The 22381-nt window shown below is 41.6% G+C and overlaps 2 protein-coding genes across 5 annotated transcripts in view; one reads left to right on the top strand and one right to left on the bottom strand.

The window, feature by feature from the left end:
* The window catches only part of EDEM2 (ER degradation enhancing alpha-mannosidase like protein 2), a 127358-nt gene that overhangs the window by 45052 nt on the left and 59925 nt on the right, over positions 1-22381 (bottom strand). The gene's annotated exons all lie outside the window — the stretch shown is intronic.
* Positions 3895-9097, top strand: PROCR (protein C receptor). The gene is made up of 4 exons (XM_003983585.5): positions 3895-4186; positions 6338-6589; positions 7038-7316; positions 7564-9097. The coding sequence occupies exons 1-4, from the start codon at positions 4108-4110 to the stop codon at positions 7677-7679; spliced, it is 726 nt and encodes a 241-aa protein (XP_003983634.1). The 5' UTR covers positions 3895-4107; the 3' UTR covers positions 7680-9097.

The following is a 22381-nucleotide window of genomic DNA, read 5'->3' as shown; positions in this document are numbered from 1 at the left end:
CAATCATATACTTTACTACCCTCCAGCCCAAGGCACCTTGCAAGCCCTCAAGGGAGTAAAAAAAGGCAAAGCAAAAATATGTACAAATGTACTAGGAATCAGATAAAGCAAAGTAAAACCAAAATGAAGTGCCATTTTACACCCAACCATCTGACCGTGCCAAGGGTTGGCAAGGATATGGAGCGAGGGAACTCTCAGGCGCTGTTGGGAATGTAAATTGGCCCAAACATTTTGTAAAAACAGTTTGGCAATTTTTAGTAAAATTGAAGATGCCTATACCTATGACTCAGCCATTCCATTCCCATGTTTGCACCTACGAAAACTCTCCCAAGCCTGCACAAGAAAACATGTACAAGAAAGTCATACCAGCACTTTGTAACAGCAGAAAACTGGAAAAGAAAAAAAAAAGCTTGAATAGGAGAATGGATAAATAAATTGTGGTATATTCATAAGATGGCATATTACAAAGCAGGGGAAATTAATGGACCTACACATAACAAGGTGAATGAATCTTATCAGTGTGTTAGGGGAAAAAAGTAAGTTTCAGAGGAATAGATGCACTTTCATACTCTTTATAGAAAGCTTGGAGCACCTGGGTGGCTCAGCAGGTTGAGTTTCCAACTCTTGATTTCAGCTCAGGTCATGATCTCACAGTTGAGCCTTGAGTGGGATTCCATGCTGGGCGTAGAGCCTGCTTAAGATTCTCTCTCTCCCTCTCCCTCTGCCCCTTCCCGCCTCTCAAAAAAATACTACTTATACAAAGCTCAAAATATGCAAACCGCCAATACATATCCCTTAGGGATAAGTGCATATGTAGTTATATCTTCAGAAATGAGGAAATGAAAAATAGCAAATTCTGATTAGTGGCTACTTTGGTGATGGGGCAGAGGGAGAAAGACACAATCAGGGAGGGGAAAGGCACAAACAGGGTCTTCAATTATATCGGTAATATTTTATTTCTTACATTGGGTAGTGAGGACAAGTATGTTTGTAATGAAATTCTTCAGGCATGAAAAAATTCTTCAAATGTGGAATACTTCATAATAAGTTTTTATAAAGCCAAGACAGTACAACTGGCAGTGATTTAAGACCTTCCACTCTTCCTAAGTCCCAGTCCAGGAAAACAAGGCTCCCATTCTCCTTCTGACTAGACCATCTTTTTTTTTTTAATTTTTTTTTAACATTTATTTATTTTTGAGACAGAGAGAGACAGAGCATGAATGGGGGAGGGTCAGAGAGAGGGAGACACAGAATCTGAAACAGGCTCCAGGCTCTGAGCTGTCAGCACAGAGCCTGATGCGGGGCTCAAACCCACGGACCGTGAGATCATGACCTGAGCCAAAGTCGACCGCTTAACCGACTGAGCCACCCAGGCACCCCCTGACTAGACCATCTTGACGAGCTGGAAAACTGCTGGGTTATTTCTAAGCTAATCTACAACAATTGAGAGGTGAGCATATATTCAGTTCAGAGAACGCGAGCCTGGTAGATGTCTGGGGTTTGCCCCGATTCCACTAGGACATCAACTTTCCCTCCAAGGAATAGTATATAAAATAAAGAAGCTAACACTGCCACTTTAGCCCTTTATCTGATCCCATTTCCCAGAGGTAATCTCTATTGACAGCCGCCTTCTGGCATTCTTCCTATGTATATACAAATATACATATACACACATAATTTTCTTAAATATGAAAATGGAATTTTATGTATTACTTGGATAGAAGTAAAAATTTTAACTAAAATTCAATGGAATTATACTGTATGTATTGTTCCACATTTCCCTTTCTCACTTATTAATATCTCATGTCAGTACATCCACTCATATGATCTGCCACCCTCTTCTACCATAATCTATTACTTAAACTTTAAAAAAAATTTTTTTTTTGTTTTAGAGAGAGAGAGAGAGAGCATGAGCAGGGGAGAGGGGCAGACGGAGAGAGAGAAAGAGAGAGAGAGAATCTCAAGCAGACTCCATGCTCAACACAGAGCCCAACGTGGGGCTGGATTCCACGACCCTGAGACCATGACCTGAGCAGAAATCAAAAGTCAGACACTCAACCAACTGAGCCACCCAGGTGCCCTTTAAACTTTTATTTTTAATTCAACAGAAGATATATGATCACATTTTAGGTGCAAAATTTCCAAACATTACAGATTGATAAAACCCATCACAAAATAGACTGAAAAGGCCTTTCACAAGATTGCCACCCATAACACACACACACCAACACACACACACCAACACACACACACCACATACACATGCATACACACAATGTATACACACACCGCACATATACACATGCATACACATATACACATTCATATACACACACACACACGTGCATACACACACACATACACACACACACACAAGCACACCCCTACACAAAAACACACATATGCTTTTAACCTTAGGCTCCTCCCTGATAATTAAACAATGGAGATAAGTCACTGCTATATTTGATATACATCCTTCTGGATTCATTTATTCCCATAAAAAAATAGGCTGCTTAGATGTCATCTGTGTGGCTGACACAGAAATGGTTCTAAACTGTCCCTAATATTCTGCAACTTACTCTTGGAGATTTGTGCATATCGTAACTATCTTATTCAGTTATCTGTTAGCTAACATTTATTATTTATTATATTATTTATTATGTGCACCATTCCAGGCACAGTAGCAAACAAGATGGACAGCCTCTTGGGGGACATTCAGACAATAAACATGTAAATGAGTAAGTAATATAATTTCAGGTAGTGCTAAGTAATATGAAAACAGGGGATTAGGCAGGGGAGGGTTTTTTTTGACTACTACATAGTATTCCACAGTTTGGATTACCATAGTTTGGGGGAGTGACTTCCAAATTTTTCTACTTGCTTCTTACAGTAAGAAATACATTTTATTTATCTTTTTATTAAAAAAATTGTTAATGTTTTTTAAATTTATTTTTGAGAGAGAGAGAGAGAGAGAGAGAGAATGAGCAGGGGAGGGGCAGAGAGAGCTGGAGACACAGAATCTGAAGCAGGCTCCAGGCTCTGAGCTGTCAGCACAGAGCCCAAGTCGGGGCTTGAACTCACAGACTGCGAGATCATGACGTGAGCTAAAATCGGACACTTACCTGGCTGAGCCACACAGGTGCCCCAAGAAATACATTTTAAACTGCTATTCAAAACCCATCACAGAAACATACTACACAAAACTGAAAGATACACATATACAACTAAACAAATATTTCATAAAATAATGTCTACCCTGACCCAGGAGGATGCACTGAAAATTTTTATTTTGTTCTATTTCATAAAAATAACAAAAACAACAAGAAAAAAAAAAAACTCTGCTAATCATGACTGCTAAATTGTTTTCATTATCCACTAGTAAATTGTGACCTCAGTTTGAAAAACATTGCTTTAAATGACCAATCCTTTAATGAGATTAGATTGTTCATAAATCTCTCTGGTTAGGAACAGCTGCAGTGAGCTGTTTTATACTCATTTTGTAACCATGTGTTTCTGAGAGCAAGATTCCTGATTGTGTAATTACTATTCACTTAAAATTCTGATAAAATGTAGCCAGCGCATTGGAAAATCAAATTCTAACCCCCAATCTGTTACCGTGATATACAAACATCTGTTGGGCAAGTCCCTGTACCTCTGTGGGCCTCAATTTCCCCACCAGTAACCTGTTGACTTCTACACCCCAGAGTCTGCTCTAAATTGAAAGCAGAGCCCCACCCCCTGACTCAGCGAGGGCAGAACTTCTCTCTGATCCCAACTCCCCCTTTTTCCGCTCCCTGTTTGGAAGAGGCCCAGGGAAAGGGAAAAGGCAGGTCTGGGCCAGAGGGCCCAATGCAGGGCGGGGCAGGGGAAGGGCAAGAGGGAGGCCAGCCCCCTAGTAGGAAATGAGACAGGGTAGGAATAACACTTAATAAGCCTGACGCTCTCATCCTCCTCCTATCCCCTGGCCACCTTCCAGCCTCCTCTGTGCAGTCTCCTCTCCTTCCAGACAGTCTTTACTTCTTTTCCCCCTAGGCTGCAGCCAGCTTGAGCCCTCTGCCTGCCAGAGCCAGGAAGGAGCCCAGGTGGGGTAAGAACCTCAGCCCCAGGATGTTGACAACATTGCTGCCACTGCTGTGTCTACTGCTCCTGCCCGGCTGGGCCTTTTGTAGCCATGAAGCCTCAGATGGTGAGTCAGGGGCACATCTGCCCCGGGATGGTTCTGGAGACTCTCAGCCTGTCTGGGTACATGGGAGAAACCAGAGGAGACCTTATCCCACAGCGTCTGTGCCTGCATCGAGCCAGATCTCTCTGTAGGGTAGGCAGGGTGCTGGGGACTGATTTGAGTCCCAAAGCCAAGGTGAGGAAGTACAGTCTGTCCCCAGGGAAGGGGGAGATGGAGGAGGCAGGGGGTGGAGAGTGGGGGATGGGAGGGGGGAGGGGGTGTGAAACAGAACTGGAAAAATGGAAAGGGATGGGTAGAAAGGGTAAGGGAATTAGCCCCCGGGAGAGGGGGTGAATCTGGAGGGGGAGAGCTGAGGGTGATCGTGGTTCGGGGTAAGACCAAGGAAGACAGGAAGACGTGAGAGATGGAAGGAATGGGAAGCCACTGGAGAGACCGGGACTGAGATAAGTGAGGCAGAAGAGGAGACTGGAGAAGGTGTAAGATGGATGGAAGCTTGGGGGAAAGTCGGGGGAAGAAGAAGCTGTGGTCATTGGGAAAACTCAGGGGGTCAGGCTGCCTGAAGTGGCTGTTTAAGCAGAGAAAGGTGTTATTGCCCTGCATGGTGACCACACAGGTGCCTCTCCTCCCCTTTCCCACAGTCTCTGTAGCCTCGGTCTCTCTCTGAGGGAGCAAATCACCAGTATTCAAGGAGCGCTCACTATGGTTAATACGTGCACTGACACATCTGACTCCCGTAATATCTCTACAAGGCAGGCAATATTATTATCTCTCTTTTACAGGGGAGGAGACTGGGCACAGGGCAGTTAGGAACCTTATCTAGGGCTATCCACATAGATATACCTATTCACACCTACAGACACAGAGCACAACTTTTCAAATGCAAAGATGGACAAGACACATCCACGCACAGAAATTTATAACCCCAGACTCATTCCCCCCTCACACATTCTCCGGGCATCAACCCTGTGCCAGGGCCTTAATAGGTGTAGGAGACAGAGATAACCAGACATGATTCTATAGCCTAAGGGAGCCCAGTAGAGTCTGTGTGTTTGGAGACAGTTACGTGGAATCTGGGATCATTGAAACAGACCCGCTGTGTCCAGGAGGGTAAAGAGGAGAGGCATCAGGAAAACTTCTCCAAGAGAGCAACAGAGCTGAGTCTTGAAGCATGAATAGAAGTTTGCCTAGAGGCAGAGACACCCCAACATGCTATTCATGTCAGACAAAAGGCAGCATGAGAAACTCCAAGTAGTTTACTATATATAAGTACTAGAAGAGGTTAAATAAGGCAGCTGGGGCCTGGTCTCTGGCAGCCTTGAATGCCAAGCTAAAGACTTTGGACTTCATTCTGTGGACAGATATCCTATGGGGAGGCAGTATGGCTGGATGGTTAGAAGTGCTGGAATCACACCGCCTGCACTCAAATCTTAGTTCTGCTACACCATTTTAGGCTGTGTCTCTTATGGACTGAGATTAATCACAGTAGCTACTGCATTTAGCTAATGGGAGGAAGGCGCAAATAAGATAATAATATGTGTAAGGTACAGTGCTTGGGTCAGAGTAACAATAATAGCCATTATTATTGTTATTATTATTATTAATATTATTAATGATTTTGATAGGGGAGTGTGTCACTGGAGGATTTTAAGCAGGAGAGAATAATCTTATTTCTGGGTCAGAGAGAGGTCAGATTAGAAGGAGTGAAACTGAAAAATGAGGGGACGGGGAAGAGGAAGGACATTACCACCCGAGTCCAGATGAGAACCGATGAGGCCTAAAGTAGGGCAGTGGCAGGGAACAGGAGATGGAATAGGATTTTACTGGAAGCCAGGATTTGTTGACCAACTGGAAGTGGGGGTAGTTACAGGGTGAGAGGCAGAAAGATGGGAGTGGCTCTTCCACTGACTGGATTACCCTGAGGCAAGTGGCTTCTGCTCTTTCCAGCCTCAGTTTCCTTATCTGTAAAACGAAGTTAATAATCCCTTTCCTGCCCTCCTGACAGGGTTATGGGAGGAAGAGTGGGAGAACACTTTGTAGTTTATGAACCGCCGAGAAGGTGGGCGGCCGGCCTTTAGGTAGGGGGTTATTACCTCCAGCTACACGCCAAGCCCTGCCACGCCGGCCAAGGCCTGACGCGCTGACACTGCCCGGCAGGCCTTCGGAACCTCCACATGCTCCAGATCTCCTACTTTCGCGACCCCTATCAAGTGTGGCACCGGGGCAACGCGTCGCTGGGGGGGCTAACGACGCACGTGCTGGAAGGCCTAGGCAGCAACGTCACGATCCGCCAGTTGCAGCCCTTGCAGGAGCCTGAGAGCTGGATGCACACAGAAGACAGCCTGAAGACCTATCTGCACCAGTTCAACAGCTTGGTACTGCTGGTACACCATGAGCGGCGCTTGACCTGTGCGTGGTGCGCGCGCCCCTAAGCGCGGCGGCGGCGGCGGCGGCGGCGGCGGCGCGTCCAGGCGGGAGGCGCGGCCTGTGGGCGGGATTTGATGGGGTGGGCCTGTGGGGGAACGGGGCGGAGCCTCATGGAGGGACTGCGTTCTTGGAGGGGTCTTGTGGATGGCTTGGTCTTGGGTGAGCCGGCTGCTCTGAGCAGCCCAGTGGTACCAGGGTACCTGCCTTTGCTGATTGCTGGTTGGGAGCTTGAGCCTGAAGAGGGCTGGGTGTCCTAGTTGCGGGCCCTCCGTCAGGCCCTCTTTGTGCTGGCATGACCTCGGGGCTGACCCTGTTGGGATGCCCTGTCCTTGATCCACCCGAAACCCCGAAAGTTCATGTTCCCCCGGTGGACATTCTCCCACAGCTGGCATCCTCTCCATACAGCCCTCTCACCCTCCCTCATCCACAGTTCCTCTGATCATTCGCTGCTTCCTGGGCTGTGAGCTGCCTCCTGAGGGCTCTACAGCACGTGTCTTCTTCGAAGTGTCTGTGAATGGGAGCTCCTTTGTGCATTTCCAGCCAGAGACAGCTTTATGGGTGGCAGGGCCCCAGGCACCCTCCAGGGTGGTCACCTACACCCTGCAGCAGCTCAACGCCTACAATCGTACTCGGTACGAACTGCGAGAATTCCTGCAGGACACCTGTGTGCAGTATGTGCAAGAACACATCACTGTGAACAACTCGAAAGGTATGATGGGATCGGGGATGGGCCTGTGTGCTGTTGGGTGGGTTCCAGGCAAATGGGTAGACCTGAAGGATGCATACCTTGAGCAACGGAAGGCTCAGGGCTTGGGGGTTGGGACAGAGTATACACAGCTTATGTCACTTGGTGAAGTAGCCCCCTTCCTTTGGGGTAGAAATCCCTTAGTGTTTGATTTAAACCATGGACTTCTTGGAGGTATGTTCTTCAGGCTAATTCTGTGCATGTTCTGCAGGGAGCCAAACAGGCCGCTCCTACACCTCGCTGGTCCTGGGTGTCCTGGTGGGCAGTTTCATCATTGCTGGTGTGGCTGTAGGCATCTTCCTGTACACAGGTGGACGGCGGTGTTGATTGCTCTCCAGACCCCTCTGAAAAAGGGCTGGACTGATGGGGGCTGATGAGGGAAGATCTCAGCTCACTGCAAAACCACACAGATTCCCCATCTGGGACATTATATCCCAGAAGGTTTGGAGTGGCAGCTCCTTTCTTCTCCCTGATCTGCCCACCAAGAGTTTGGGGGAGGGAAAGGGAAGGAGGAAGCTAAGTAGACAGAGTTCTTGGTTTGCTAAGCACCTAAGAACTTGCATGCTTTCCTGAATTGGTCTGAGAAGTGAATGCTTATCTATCTTTGTGGAAAACAGATGATGGAGTTGGGTGGGGGTAGAGGGTGTCTATGGCATGTCCTCCAAAGACAGAATCACCCAAGGCATTCAAAACACCTAACAAATACAAGAAGTCCATCAACCAGAATAAACACCACTCGATACTCCCAGGCACACCAGATTTGGGAAAGGATGCTGATATAGTAGAGGTAGAAAGAAATAATCAGAGAAATGGTGGGAGTATAAACTAAAATATGGGAGCAAAGAGCCATTAGTTAATTAATAATATTCTTAAAAAATTCCTTACTTATGTAGATGGCATTATTTTTTCCTCTACAAAACTTCTGGAAAAGTAGACTATATCTTTTGTCTTTATTTTATTTTGAGAGAGAGAGACAGAGTGTGAGCAGGGGAGGGGACAGAGAGAGAGGGAGACACAGAATCTGAAGCAGGCTCCAGGCTCTGAGCTGTCAGCACAGATCCCGATGTGGGGCTTGAACCCACGGACTGTGAGATCATGACCCGAACTGAAGTTGGACGCTTAACCGACTGAGCCACCCAGGGATCCCGTAGACTATACCTTTTGCTTCTACTCCCTCCTTTCCCACCCCTAAATCACTGCAGTCTGACTTCCCTATAAACTGCTCTAAGATCATCAATGACCTCTAATTGTGAAATCTCCATTCCACATGATATCTGCAACATTTTCCTTTGTGGACTAGAATTCTCTTTTTACCCTAACCCCTGAGATTCCATACTTCTAATTTTTAGAAACTGTTCTGGCCACTCAGTCAATCCCATTGCCTTTGTCATCTTCCTCAACTCACCTTGAAATCATGGTTTTAGACTTCCATGTTTTGGTTTTTTGGTCCCATTTAAACTGTACCCTTTGTGTATGTATTCATATGTCATCTATCTGTGGTCTTTTCCATGGGGAAACAATATAATCTTGTCTTTGGAAGCAGGTGTTTTGCCATCAAACAGATTTGAGTTTTATTTCTTTAAGCCGGGCATTTAACTCCTTGAAGTCTCAGTTTCTTCATAAAGAAAGGTATAATAAAATGTACAAAAAGGGTATAATAAAAATAACACCTACCTCATAGAGGCATTATGAGTATTATATAAATATATATATGTACACCCAATAAATATAGCACTTGCTGCTGACCTCCAGACCCCACATTTGCATTGATTTTTGAAAATCATCTCCACCTTAATATTTTGCAGACATTTCTGAGTCAACATGTTCTAAGTCAAATTCCTTATCTTTCTCCCCAAACCTGTTCTCTCTCCTTTGTTGTTTGCTATCAGTTAAACAGAATTACTCTCAAACCACATCAGTGCAGAAATCTAAGTGCTGACCTTTATTTACTCCTTCTTCATCCCCCACCTACAAAATATAGTATGTGTAGAATCAAATCCTTCTTTTCCACTCTCTTGCTTTTTTTGTAAGATATGGTAATTCAGCTCTTTCTCTGCGGTAGGTATGAGGTGTGCCGCCCAGTTCTACTGGGTGTTTAGCTACAAGGCGCTTAGGCAGCAGATAGCCACGAGCTGCTTCAGTTCCTTCAGTGTCTGCCTTACTTGGAGAGAACAGTCCTGCATGAGGTCATGTTCCTCTTGGGGCTATCCTCATCTGGTGACTGAGCAAAGCAGGGGTATAAAGGCTCAGCCAGTCCCACCTACTGCAGGGCAATTCTAATAAACAGTATTCACTCCAGAGCTCCTTGCCAGGTTGGCTGGGTATCTGTCAGATCTACACTGAAGTTTGACTTCTCCTTCTATTCAATCCCCCTTCCTTTCCCTAGTTAATATCTTCCACCTCAAACTATCTCAGCATCTGCTCCCAGAAAATCCAAACTGTGACTGACAATCTTCCTTTCTTTTCTTCTTCTTTCTTTTTTTTTCTCTCTCCAGATTGAGAAATTTTCTCAATCTTATATCTGGACCATAGCAGTAGCCTCCTCCTAACTATTCTCCTGGTTTCTAATTTCTCTGAGTTCTAATTCATCTACATGGAAATAAAAAATAATAATAATTTAAAAAAGCAAACATAGATCTGATCATGTCATCATTGTTCCACTTTGTAAATTCCCAATACTTACTGAGCTAACTTCAGAATCCTCAAAATGGCATTCAAGGCCTTGTATAATCTGGTCTTATCCTAATTTTCAAATTGTATATCCCACCACTTCTCTTCATCCAACTGTGCTTTAGATTATCAATTTTAAAAACATATATATTTTAGGGGCGCCTGGGTGGCGCAGTCGGTTAAGCGTCCGACTTCAGCCAGGTCACAATCTCACGGTCCGTGAGTTCCAGCCCCGCGTCGGGCTCTGGGCTGATGGCTCAGAGCCTGGAGCCTGTTTCCGATTCTGTGTCTCCCTCTCTCTCTGCCCCTCCCCCGTTCATGCTCTGTCTCTCTCTGTTCCAAAAATAAATAAACGTTGAAAAAAAAATTAAAAAAAAAACACATATATATTTTAAATGTTTTTATTTATTTTTGAGGGGGGGGGCGGCAGAGAGACAGACAGAGACAGAGACAGAGGATCGAAAGTGGGCTATGTACTGAAAACAGAGAGCCCCATGTGGGGCTCGAACTCAAGAACCATGAGATCAAGACCCAAGCCGAAGTTGGATGTTCAACCAACTGAGCCACCCAGGCACCCCTAAAAGCATATATTTTAAAAAATGTTTATTTATGTATTTTGAGAGAGAAAGAGAGAGAACAAGCAGGGGAGGGGCAGAAAGAAAGGTTGAGAGAGAATCCCAAGCAAGCTCCACATTGTCAGTATAGAGTGCAACATGTGGCTGGATCTCACAACCATAAGATCATGACCTGAGAGGAAACCAAGAGTCAGATGCTTAACCGACTGAGCCACCCAGGCTCCCCTTAAATGACAGAAGTAATACAACAATACTAGCAACACAGAGATTTACAAAGAAAGTTTGACAAAGAGAAAAATGAAAGACCTCTGTTTTCTCCTTCTCCCCAACCCTTACCTAAATGGTATGCCAAGATTCTTAGTTTCAAGCAACAGAAACCAACTCTACCAACTTAAGGAGGAAATAAATATATTGGAAGGTCATCAAGTAATCCTCAGTTTGATAGGAAGGCCAGCTAATTAAGCTCAGAAAATAGAACCAGGAATCTCAACCAAAGTCACAACAGAGGGATGGTCTAGTTAAGTATACCACAGCTGGAACCACTACATCACCATTGCATGCTGCCATCTTAAGTGAATTCTACTCTGTCCCCTGTTTGTTTTTGTTTTGTTTTGTTTTTACACTATTTGTTCAAGACTCAACGTCCTGGTGGGAATGTCCAAATGATCAAGACTTTGCCTTAGCTGCAAGAGGGGAAAAGGGAAACTTTATGAGATGTAGCAACATTAGGGGGAATAGCTGTAAGTGCCTATATTAAAAAGAAGAAATATCTCAAACCAATAACCTATCCTTCCACCTAAAGAAGGTAGAAAAAGAGGAATGATCTAAACCTAAATCAAGAAGGGAAATAATAAGTATTAGAGCAAATAAATAAACTAGAGTCCAGAAAAACAATAAAGAAAATCAACAAAACCTCTTTTGTTGAAAGATCAATAAAATTGGCAAAACTTTAGCTAGACTTACCAATAAAAAAGTGAGAAGATCAAATTACAAAAATATTACAGAAATTACATTAGAGAATAAAAATGATTATAAGGAATACTACAAAAAATTACATGGCAACAAATTAGATAACTTAGATGAAATGGACAAGTTCCTAGAAAGACACAGATGCAGAAGAAATAGAAAATCTAAGTAGATGTGCAACAAATAAAGATACTGAATTAGTAATTTTAGAACTTCTGCAAAGAAAAACCCAGGCCCAAATTACCTCACTGGTGAATTCCATCACATTTCAAGAAGAATTAACATCAATCTTTGATAAAATCTTTCAAAAAATAAAAAAAGGAGGGAACACTTTCCAGGACATTCTATGAGGCCAGTATTACCTTGACACCAAACCCTATAGAGACATCAGAAGACAGCCACAAATATCTCATGAACATAGACACAAAAATCCTTAACAAAATGCTAGCAAGTTGAATCCAGCAATAAATGAAAGGTATTAAACACTGTAATCATGTGAGATTTATCCCAGGGAGGCCAAGTTGGTTCAACATTTGAAAGTCAATGAATAGAACACACCATATCAATAAAATAAAGGACAAAACCCATATGATCATCTTAATAGATGCAGAAAAAACATTTGATAAAATTCAATACTCTATCATGATGATAATACTCAACAAACTAGGGATACAGAGGAACTTGTTCAACCTGATAAAGGCTATCTAAAACCCCACAACTAACATCATATTGAAACATTCCCCCTAGAATCAGAAACAAGACAAGGATTTCTGCTCTTTCTACTTGATTTCAACATGTACTATATTAGAGATTGTAGCCTGAGCACTCAGGCAAGAAAAAGAAATAAAAGCCATCTGAATTGGAAAGAAAAATAGTAAAGGTATACCCATTCAGAAATGACATGATTTTGTATATAGAAAATCCTAAAGAATCTACAAAAACAAAAACAAAAACAAACCTGTTAGATCTAATAAAAAAGTTTAGTAAGGTTGCAGGATACAATATCAATACATAAAAATCAATTGTATTTCTATTCATTAGCACTGAACAATCCAATAATGAAATGTAAAAGAATTCCATTTACAATAACATGAAAATATTATAAACTTGAGAATAAATTTAACAAAAGAAGTGTAAGATGTGTACACTGAATACAAATACTTATTGAAAGAAATTAAAGATAAATAAATGGAAAAATATCCTGTATTTATTGACCATAGGCTTAATATGTTAAGACAGCAATTCTTCCCAAACTAATCTACAGATTCATTGCAATTTCTATTAAAATCCCAGCTGCCTTTTTTTGCAGAAATCAATAAGCTGATCCTGAAGTTCATATGGAAGTGCAAGGGATCCAGAATAGATCCCAAAGAAGTCTTGAAGAAAACAAACAAACAAACAAACAAACAAAAAATCTGAGGCCTCATACTTATTGATTCTAAAATTTACTACATAGTTACAGTGATCAACACAGTGTTCTACTGGCATAAAGACAAACATACAGATCAATGGAATAGGACTAAGACTCCAGAAATAAACCCTTACATCTGTGGTCAACTGACTTTTCTACAAGATGCTAAGACAATTTGATGGAGAAGGAATCATCTAGGTGTTGCTGGAACAACTAGTTATCACCATGCAAAAGATGGAAGTTAGAATCCCAATTCAAAATGGATCAAAGACCTAAATATATGATCTAAAGCCATAAAACTCTTGGGACACCTGGCTAGCTCAGCCAGTGGAGCATGCAACTCTTGATCTCGGGGTTGTGAGTTTGAGCTCCATGCTGAGTGTAGAGATTACTTAAAAATAAAATATTTTGGGGGGCACCTGGGTGGCTCAGTCGGTTAAGCATCCGACTTCAGATCAGGTCATGAACTTGTGCTTGGTGAATTCGAGCCCTGCTTCGGATTCTGTGTCTCCCTCTCTGTTCCTCCCCCACTCACGCTCTGTCTCTGTCTCTGCCTTCCTCTCTCTCTCTCTCTCTCTCTCTCTCTCTCTCTCTCTCTGTGCGTGTCTCTCAAAAATAAAAAAAAAATTTTTAACATTTTTTAAAAGAAATTTAAAAAATAAAATCTTTTTGAAGAAGAAGGCATAAACTCTTAAAGAAAAACATAGTTGTAAACATTTGTCTTAGATTAAGCAATGGTTTCTTAGCTCTGATACAAATAGCACAAACAACAAAAGAAAAAAATAGATAAATTGGACTTCACCAAAATAAAAGTACTTTTGTGGTTCACAGAATATACAGAAAAGATATCCCACAGAATAGAAGAAAATATTTGTAAATCATATATCTGATAAAGATCTAATACCCAGAATATATAAAGAACTCTTACAACACAACAATAAAAAGACAAATAACCCAATTTAAAAATAGGCAAAGGATTTGAATTGGCACTTCTCAAGATATACCAGTGACCAATAAGTACATGAAAAGATGCTCAACATCATTACATGCAAATCAAAACTATAATGAGGTACTAATTCACACCATCAAGAATGTCTATAATAAAAAAGATAGGCAATAATAAGTGTTGGCAAAAATGTGCAGAAAGTGACCCTCATACATTGCTGGTGGGAATGTAAAATGGTATAGCCATTTTGGAATACATTTGACAGTTCCTAAAAAATTCAACATAGAGCTAGTATAAGACTCAGCAATTCCACTCTTGTTACATACTCAAGAGAATGGAAAACATATGTCTACACAAATACTTGTACGTGAACGTTCATAGCAGCATTATTCATAACAGCCAAAATATGGAAACACTGCAAATGTCTATCAGTTGATGAATAGATAAACAAAATGTGGTACATTCATACAATGGAATATTAAGTAGCCCCAATGAATGAAGTACTGATATATGCTACAACATGGACGAGCCTTGAAAACATTGTAAGTGAAAGAAGAAGCCAGTCACAACAAACCACATCTTGTAAGATTCCACTTACATGAAATGTCCAGAATAGGCAATCCGTAGATATAGAAAGCAGACTAGCGATGCCTCATGCTGGAGGTATGGAGTGATGACAGACAGTGTCTGCTAAAGGGCACAGGGTTTCCTTTTGGGGTGATGAAAATATTCTAAACATATTATGATGGATACATGGTTCTGAACATAGTTTTTAAAACGCTGAATTGCATATTTTAAATGGATAAATTTTACAGTATGTGAATTATATCTCAAAGATGTTACAAGGTGATAACAGTAAAACCATCTTGAATATGAAGAAAGTAAGCAAAGCTGCTGAAATCAGTAACCATCAAAAAATGTTAATAATTATTAAAAAAAAAAACAGTCTCTGGAGTTAGGTTGGGGTCAGTTAATTCCCTCTTTGTGCTTTCTCAGTCCACAGTCCAATTAATCTTCCACTGTGTCCACAGGGAGAATAAGGAGGTAAACTTATAAGATATTAGACCTGAACACTCTTATACTGATGGTGAAACTGAAGCTGGGAAAGACCAAGCAGCTTGTCCAAGGTTCCACAGTTAGCTGGTATAAGAACTGGAACTAGAGGGGCACCTGGGTGGCTCAGTCGGTTAAGTGTCCAACTTCGGCTCAGGTCATGATCTCACAGTTCTTGAGTTTGAGCCCCGCATTGAGCTCTGTGCTGACAGCTCAGAGCCTGGAGCCTGCCCCAGATTCTGTGTTTCCCTCTCTCTCTGCCCCTCCCACACTCGCACTCTGTCTCTCTCTCTCTCTCTTAAAAATAAACAAACATTAAAAAAAATAATAACTGGAACTAGAGCTCGAGTCTTCTGACTTTTGTTCCTGAGCTATTGCTGCAACCATGCTCTGGGAGGGGGCGAGAGTCATAGGTTGTAGGGGTAACAGGATTACTTGCCAGGATTCTCTGAAAAGTTCATGTCCACGTCCAAAAGCAGGAGAGGTAAAGAGTCAGGAAAACAGTGGGATGAGTAACTCTTGACCTTTTAGGGCAAGAGGTGTGATCCTCATTTCCAGGACATTGTACAACCAAATAGAGAATGAAAAGTTCATCTGCCCATGCTTATACATATAAATATTGGTTCATAGCTGTGTGACCTTGGATGATAAGTCAGTGCCCCTCTCTGAAAGGGAATTTGTAATTTTTTTTAGATTCATTTATTTATTTGGGGGAAGGGGGCAGAGAGAGAGAGGGAGAGAGAGAATCCCGAGCAGGCTCCATACTGTCAGCACAGAGCCCAATGTGGGGCTCAATCTCATGGAACTGAGAGATCAGGACCTGAGTCAAAATCAAGACTTGGAAGCTTAACCAACTGAACCGCCCAGGTGCCCCAGGGATTTGTAATTTCTACAATACCTTCCAGCTCTGATAACTAGGATTCTAAGTTCCTAAGTCCAGACAGCTGGCATTTGGGCAACTGTAAGTGTCCTAGAAGTGCCCTTCTTCTTCCTGGAATGACCTCAGAATATTTGGCTTAAGCCTGTCCCCTGACAGACAGACTACTGGAGGTCATGTTGGAGTTTACACAAGAAATAAACAAATCTGGAATAAATCTAAACAAGTGGCTCCCCAGTGTAATCTAAAAATCTCCTTCTGGGTGGCTTGGCTTACTGTACTCTGCCACCTTTGAATTTAGTTCAATGTGTATCTCTTGATTTTGTACTTCTTGCCAGGTGTCCTGAGGTTTAGGTTTTTGTACCCAATTCGGCCAACTGTTGCTGAGGCCTATGTGATGGATGCAAGACATTGTGCTAACTGCTCTCAGGGATACAGAAAGGGGTAAAACATGATCCCCGCCCAGGAGCTCATAGTCCAGAGGAAGAGGCATACAAACCATGTCGTTTTAACACAGAAGGAATGAGAAAAGTACAAAGTAGCTATAAGCTATGTACTGAGGAAAAGGGATCAGGGAAAGCTATACAGAGGCCATATATTTCATCTGAGCCTTGAAGAAAGAAAATTTTACTAGGTGAAAAGGGGAAAGATGTTTCTCCCCTCTTAGGCTAAGATCTTTGAGGGAAGAATAATATATATCAACATGTTCCTGACATTGAGCATAATACCTAACATAAGGAAAGAGCCCAGTACATATTTGTTCGATAAGTGAATAATGAGTGGATTCTGGACTGATATAACAACACAAAGGCAAAGGGGTGAAAGTGCACCATATGTCTGGGGATGATAAATGGTCTGATATGGCTGCTCTAAGTTAAGTTTATATAAGGAAATGTGGGAGATGAAATGAGACATTTGGGTACCAGATTAAGAATGGCATGCTAAGAAGTTATACTTAATTCTATAGGCTAACTATATAGGTTAACTATTTCCTGTAGGGAAACACTGCCCTCGTTTATCTTCCTATCCTTAATATCTAGAACGGTGACAGGGACTTAGAAGATAGACAATAAATGGCTGGAAGAATGACTGAACTCAAAATTTTTGAGAAAGGATGCTATTTCATCCAATCTCAGTTTACTACTACTATTACTAATCCTTCACTTTATATACAATTTTATAGTTACAGACACACTTTTATTCTATTATCTCATTAAAAAATGTATTGATCCACCCAACACGTTTATTAGGAAAGAAGGCAGATATTATTCTCATTTCCTGGTCCATCTTGTGAAACTGGATGAAACCTCATTTAAAATGGAGCCAGGAAAGCTGTAATCATCAAGGCAGTATGGTATCGGCACAAAAACAGACACATAGACCAATGGGATAGAATATAGACTCCAGAATTGGACCCACAAATGTATGGCCAACTAATCTTTGACAAAGCAGGAAAGAATATCCAATGGAAAAAAGACAGTCTCTTTAACAAATGGTGATGGGACAACTGGACAGCAACATGCGGAAGAACGAAACTAGACCACTTTCTTACACCATTGACAAAAATAAACTCAAAATGGATAAAGGACCTGAATGTGAGACAGGAAACCATCAAAACCCTAGAGGAGAAAGCAGAAAAAAAACCTCTCTGATCTCAGCCGCAGAAATTTCTTACTCGACACATCTCCAAAGGCAAGGGAATTAAAAGTGAAGATGAACTATTGGGACCTCATCAAAAGAAAAAGCTTCTGCACTGCAAAGGAAACAGTCAACAAAACTAAAAGGCAACTGATGGAATGGGAAAAGATATTTGCACATGGCATATCAGATAAAGGGCTAGTATCCAAAATCTATAAAGAACTCACCAAACTCCACACCTGAAAAACAAATAATCCAGTGAAGAAATGGGCAGAAGACATGAATAGACACTTTTCTAAAGAAGACATCCAGATGGCCAACAGACACATGAAAAGATGCTCAACGTCGCTCCTCATCAGGGAAATACAAATCAAAACCACACTGAGATTCCACCTCACACCAGTCAGAGTGGCTCAAATGAACAAATCAGGAGACTATAGATGCTGGAGAGGATGTGGAGAAACGGGAACCCTCTTGCACTGTTGGTGGGAATGCAAACTGGTACAGCCGCTCTGGAAAACAGTGTGGAGGTTCCTCAAAAAATTAAAAATAGATCTACCATATGACCCAAGGGATATACACTGCTAGGAATTTACCCAAGGGATACAGGAGTGCTGATACATAGGGGCACTTGTACCCCAATGTTTATAGCAGCACTTTCAACAATAGCCAAATTATGGAAAGAGCCTAAATGTCCATCAACTGATGAATGGATAAAGAAGATGTGGTTTATATATGTATACAATGGAATACTACTTGGCAATGAGAAAGAATGAAATCTGGCCATTTGTAGCAACGTGGATGGAACTGGAGAGTATTATGCTAAGTGAAATAAGTCAGGCAGAGAAAGACAGATACCATATGTTTTCACTCATATGTGGATCCTGAGAAACTTAACAGAAGACTATGGGGAGAAGGGGGAAAAAACAGTTACAGAGAAGGAGGGAGGCAAACCATAAGAGACTCTTAAATACTGAGAACAAACTGATGGTTGATGGGGTGTGGGAGAGAAGGGAAAGTGGGTGATGGGCATTGAGGAGGGCACCTGTTTGGATGAGCACTGGGTGTTGTATGGAAACCAATTTGACAATAAATTATATTTAAAAAAATAATGAAATAAAATTTAAAAATAAATAAATAAGGAGCCAGGAGACCAGCAGGGGGAGCTCTCACCCCTTACCAACTCATTGTCAATTGCAGACCTCAACCTGAAGAGACATACCCTGCATTCCCAGCAGGAGGAAGTCTGCTTTACTACTCCAGCAAGAGGAAGGAAGATTTTCTCCTGGCCCAGCAATAGTTCAGCCAGTGAGAAACTGCCGCAACTCAGCCAATGAGAAACCATCACCACCCTGAACTCTCATTTTCCTCAAATGGACTTTACTTCAAAGCAATCTCTCACAACTTCGTCCTTTTTCTGTATAAAGTAACATTCCCTCCTTTGTTCTCCTGACTTGCCTGTGGTTTTACCCTAGTTTGCTGGCCCCAAATCTGCAACATTCAAAAATCAATGAATGTAATTCACCATATTGACAGACGAAAAGAAGAAAAAAAACTTGATAATTTCAATTGATGAAGAAAATGCATTAACAGAATTCAACGTCTATTCATGATAAAATCTCTCCACAATTAGGAACAGAAGGAAACTTCTCTCACCTCAGGGGGGGGGAAAGAGCATTTACAAAAAAGGCATCATACCTAATGGTAAAAGCCTGAATGTTTTCTCCCAAAATTGGGAACACAAAAGGATGTTCACTCTTGCCACTCCTATTCAATATTATCAGAAAGTTCTGACTAATGCAACAAGGCCAGGCAGGGAATGAAAAAGACACATGAATTGGAAAGGAAGAAACAAAATTATCTCCATTAGTAGCCAAAGGAAAAAATAAAATTGTTTCTATTAGTAACCAAAAATGATTGTCTATGTAGAAAATTCTATTTAATCTGCAAAAAAAAAAAAAACAAAAACAAAAACAAAAACTCCTAGAGAGGTGCTTGGGTGGCTGTCAGTTGAGTGCCCAGCTCTTGATCTGGTTCAGGTCATGATCTCACGGTTTGTGGGTTTAAGCCCTGAGTTGAGCTCTGCGCTGACAGCTTGGGATTCTTTCTGTCCCTCTCTCTCTCTCAAAATAAATAAATAAACTAAAAACAACAACAACAACAACAACAACAACAAAAAACCCTCCTAGAACTAGTTAATGAGTTTGGCAAAGTCACAGGATACAAAGTCATAATATAAAACTCAATTGTGTTTCTGTATCTTGGCAACAAGCAATGGTAAAACAAAATTAAATAAACAATATAGGGGTGCCTGGGTTCAGTTGGTTAAACATCCCACTCTTGATTTCTGCTGGGGTCACGATCTCATGGTTCTTGAATTCGAGCCCCACATCAGGCTCCATGCTGGCAGTGAGGAGCCTGCTTGGAATTCTTTCTCTCTGCCTCTCCCCTGCTCATGCTCCCACTCTCTCTCTATCTTTCTCTCTCAAAAATAAATAAGTAAACATTTGAAAAAAAGCACATAAAATAAACAAACAATATAATTTATGATTGCACCAAAGTAATGAAATATGTAGGGATAAGTAGAACAAAATATATGACAGATCTTTATGCTGCAAACTATAAAATACCAATGAAGGAAATCAAAGACCTAAATAAATGGAGCAACAGATCATGTTCACTGATTAGAAGGCTCAGTTCTGTTAGAGTGTCAATTTTCCCCAAACTGAAACACAGATTCAATATAATCCCAGTCAAAATCCCAGCAGGGATTTTTTTTTTTTTTTAACGTTTATTTTTGAGAGAGAGAGACCGACAGACAGACGGAGTGCAAGCGAGGCAGGTGGGCAGAGAGAGAGGGAGACCCAGAATCTGGAACAGCCTGGCTCCAGGCTCCAAGCTGTCAGCACAGAGCCTGATGCAGGGCTTGAACTCATGAACCATGAGATCATGACCTGAGCCGAAGTCAGACGCTTAACTGACTGAGCCACCCAGGTGCCCCAGCCCGGATTTTTATAGATATCAATAAGTTGATTCTAATATTTATATGGAAAGCCAAAAAGACTGGAGAGCTAAAACAATTTTGGAAAAGTAGAACAATGTTGGAGAACTCACGCTATTTGATTTCAAGACTTACTACCATTATATACTAATAAAAGCAGTGTGGTGTTGGCAAAAGGATAGAGACATGGATGGATGGAACAGAATAGAAAGTCCAGAAAGAGATTGACACAAATATGCCCAATTGAATTTTTTTGCCAAAGTGCAATGGGGAAAGATCTTTTCAACTAGAGTAATTGTACAGTTGCAAAAATGTAAACCTCGGCCTATACCTTACACTTTTTATTTTAAAAATTCAGTTGAAATGGATCATAGACCTAAATGGAAACCTATGGAACTTTTAGAAGAAAGCAAAGGAGAAAAATCATTGTCACCTTAGGTTAGAGAGAATTCTTAAATGCAACATTAAAGTGAAATTCATAAAAGGAATACTTGATAAATTTGATTGTAGGGACAGAGAACACATCAGTGTTGCAGGACTTACTTAAGTTGGGGAGAAGATTTTGACCAGAAAGGGGTACCACCACATGGACATTTTTAGGGAAGGACAAACTATTCCGTATTTTGATTGTGGTGTTTATATGACTGTGTACTTCTCAAAACTCATCGAACTCTACACCAGAAAGTGAATTTTACTAATGTAAATTACAATTAAGTTACATAAATATCTATCTATCTATATATGAATTTTAAAAAAAGTTTTTCATTTTTCTCCTCAAATTAGTATCAAGTCACATCTAACAGATTCTGTATTTGTACAATTATTTTTCTTGGAGCCCAAGATTAGGACTGCCATAATCCATGTTAACTTTTCATTTCCTCTTATTCCATAGAACCTGAAATTTCATCATTGTCAATTTATTCTTTTTGACTAGGTTTCTGTCTCAAGAAGGTCCAGCTCCTATTATGGGGAGTGGAAAAATAACACACTACCTGCCATTGGCACTTTAGCAGGGATCCATTCATTGGGCTAACTAGCTGTCATTGTGGATGGCAGTGAGCAGGCCTCCGAGGGGCCAGGACACAGGACAGATGTGTTCTCATAGGAGGAAAGGGAAAGAAAGGTCTGCAGCATAGCAAGCCACAGGGCACTAAAGGCTGCAGCTGGGGGCGGGAGGGTAGCGATCAGGGAGAAGAGATGAGAGCATGCCAGGGACACACTGTGCTGACTTCACAGTTTTGCCTCCGGCTGGCTCTGGACTTAATCCAGTGTCTTCCCTGAGCTTTCATTTTTTCTCTTCTGATCCTGTCAAGTCTCTGCTCACATCTGCCCCAGTGTAAACAAGATCCTCTTCCTTTGCCTCTTATTCAACAGACAATTATCATAACTGAGTCTGACAACACTCCCTCCTATTTGGCACTAAAGCCCTTTTATAACCACTTATCTCTTTTGATCCAAGAAAAGGAGAATTAGCTCTGATTTCCGAGAAGGAAATAAAGCCTCAGAAAGGTTAAGTGATTTTTACCCAGTTAGTTTTTTCCTACAGAGGCCTGGACTCTCTCCATTATCTATACTCTGCTGCCCCCTACCGTGCACACAGCATTAGATGCTTAAATTGCAAGGACACACAACACACAGTTGTCACAATCTGAGAGTTTACATTTGTTAACTTAACAGATATTTATTGAGATCTTACCATGTGCCAGAAAAAAAGACAGACACGGTTCCTGTGCATGTGGAGCTTATGATATAGACAGGGAGATGGAATTACACAAATAATTACGTAATTACAATTTGGATGAGTACTATGAAGTACAAGGTGCCGTAGCAGCGTATAGCAGTGTGTAGCCTAGTGGGAGGATCAGGGAAATCTTGCATGAAGTGTAATCCGT

The sequence above is a fragment of the Felis catus genome, chromosome A3 (genome assembly GCF_018350175.1).
Source record: "Felis catus isolate Fca126 chromosome A3, F.catus_Fca126_mat1.0, whole genome shotgun sequence".
Lineage (NCBI taxonomy): Eukaryota > Metazoa > Chordata > Mammalia > Carnivora > Felidae > Felis > Felis catus.
The sequence above is the reverse complement of the archived record's forward strand: the minus strand, read 5'-3'. Positions and strand labels throughout refer to the sequence as shown.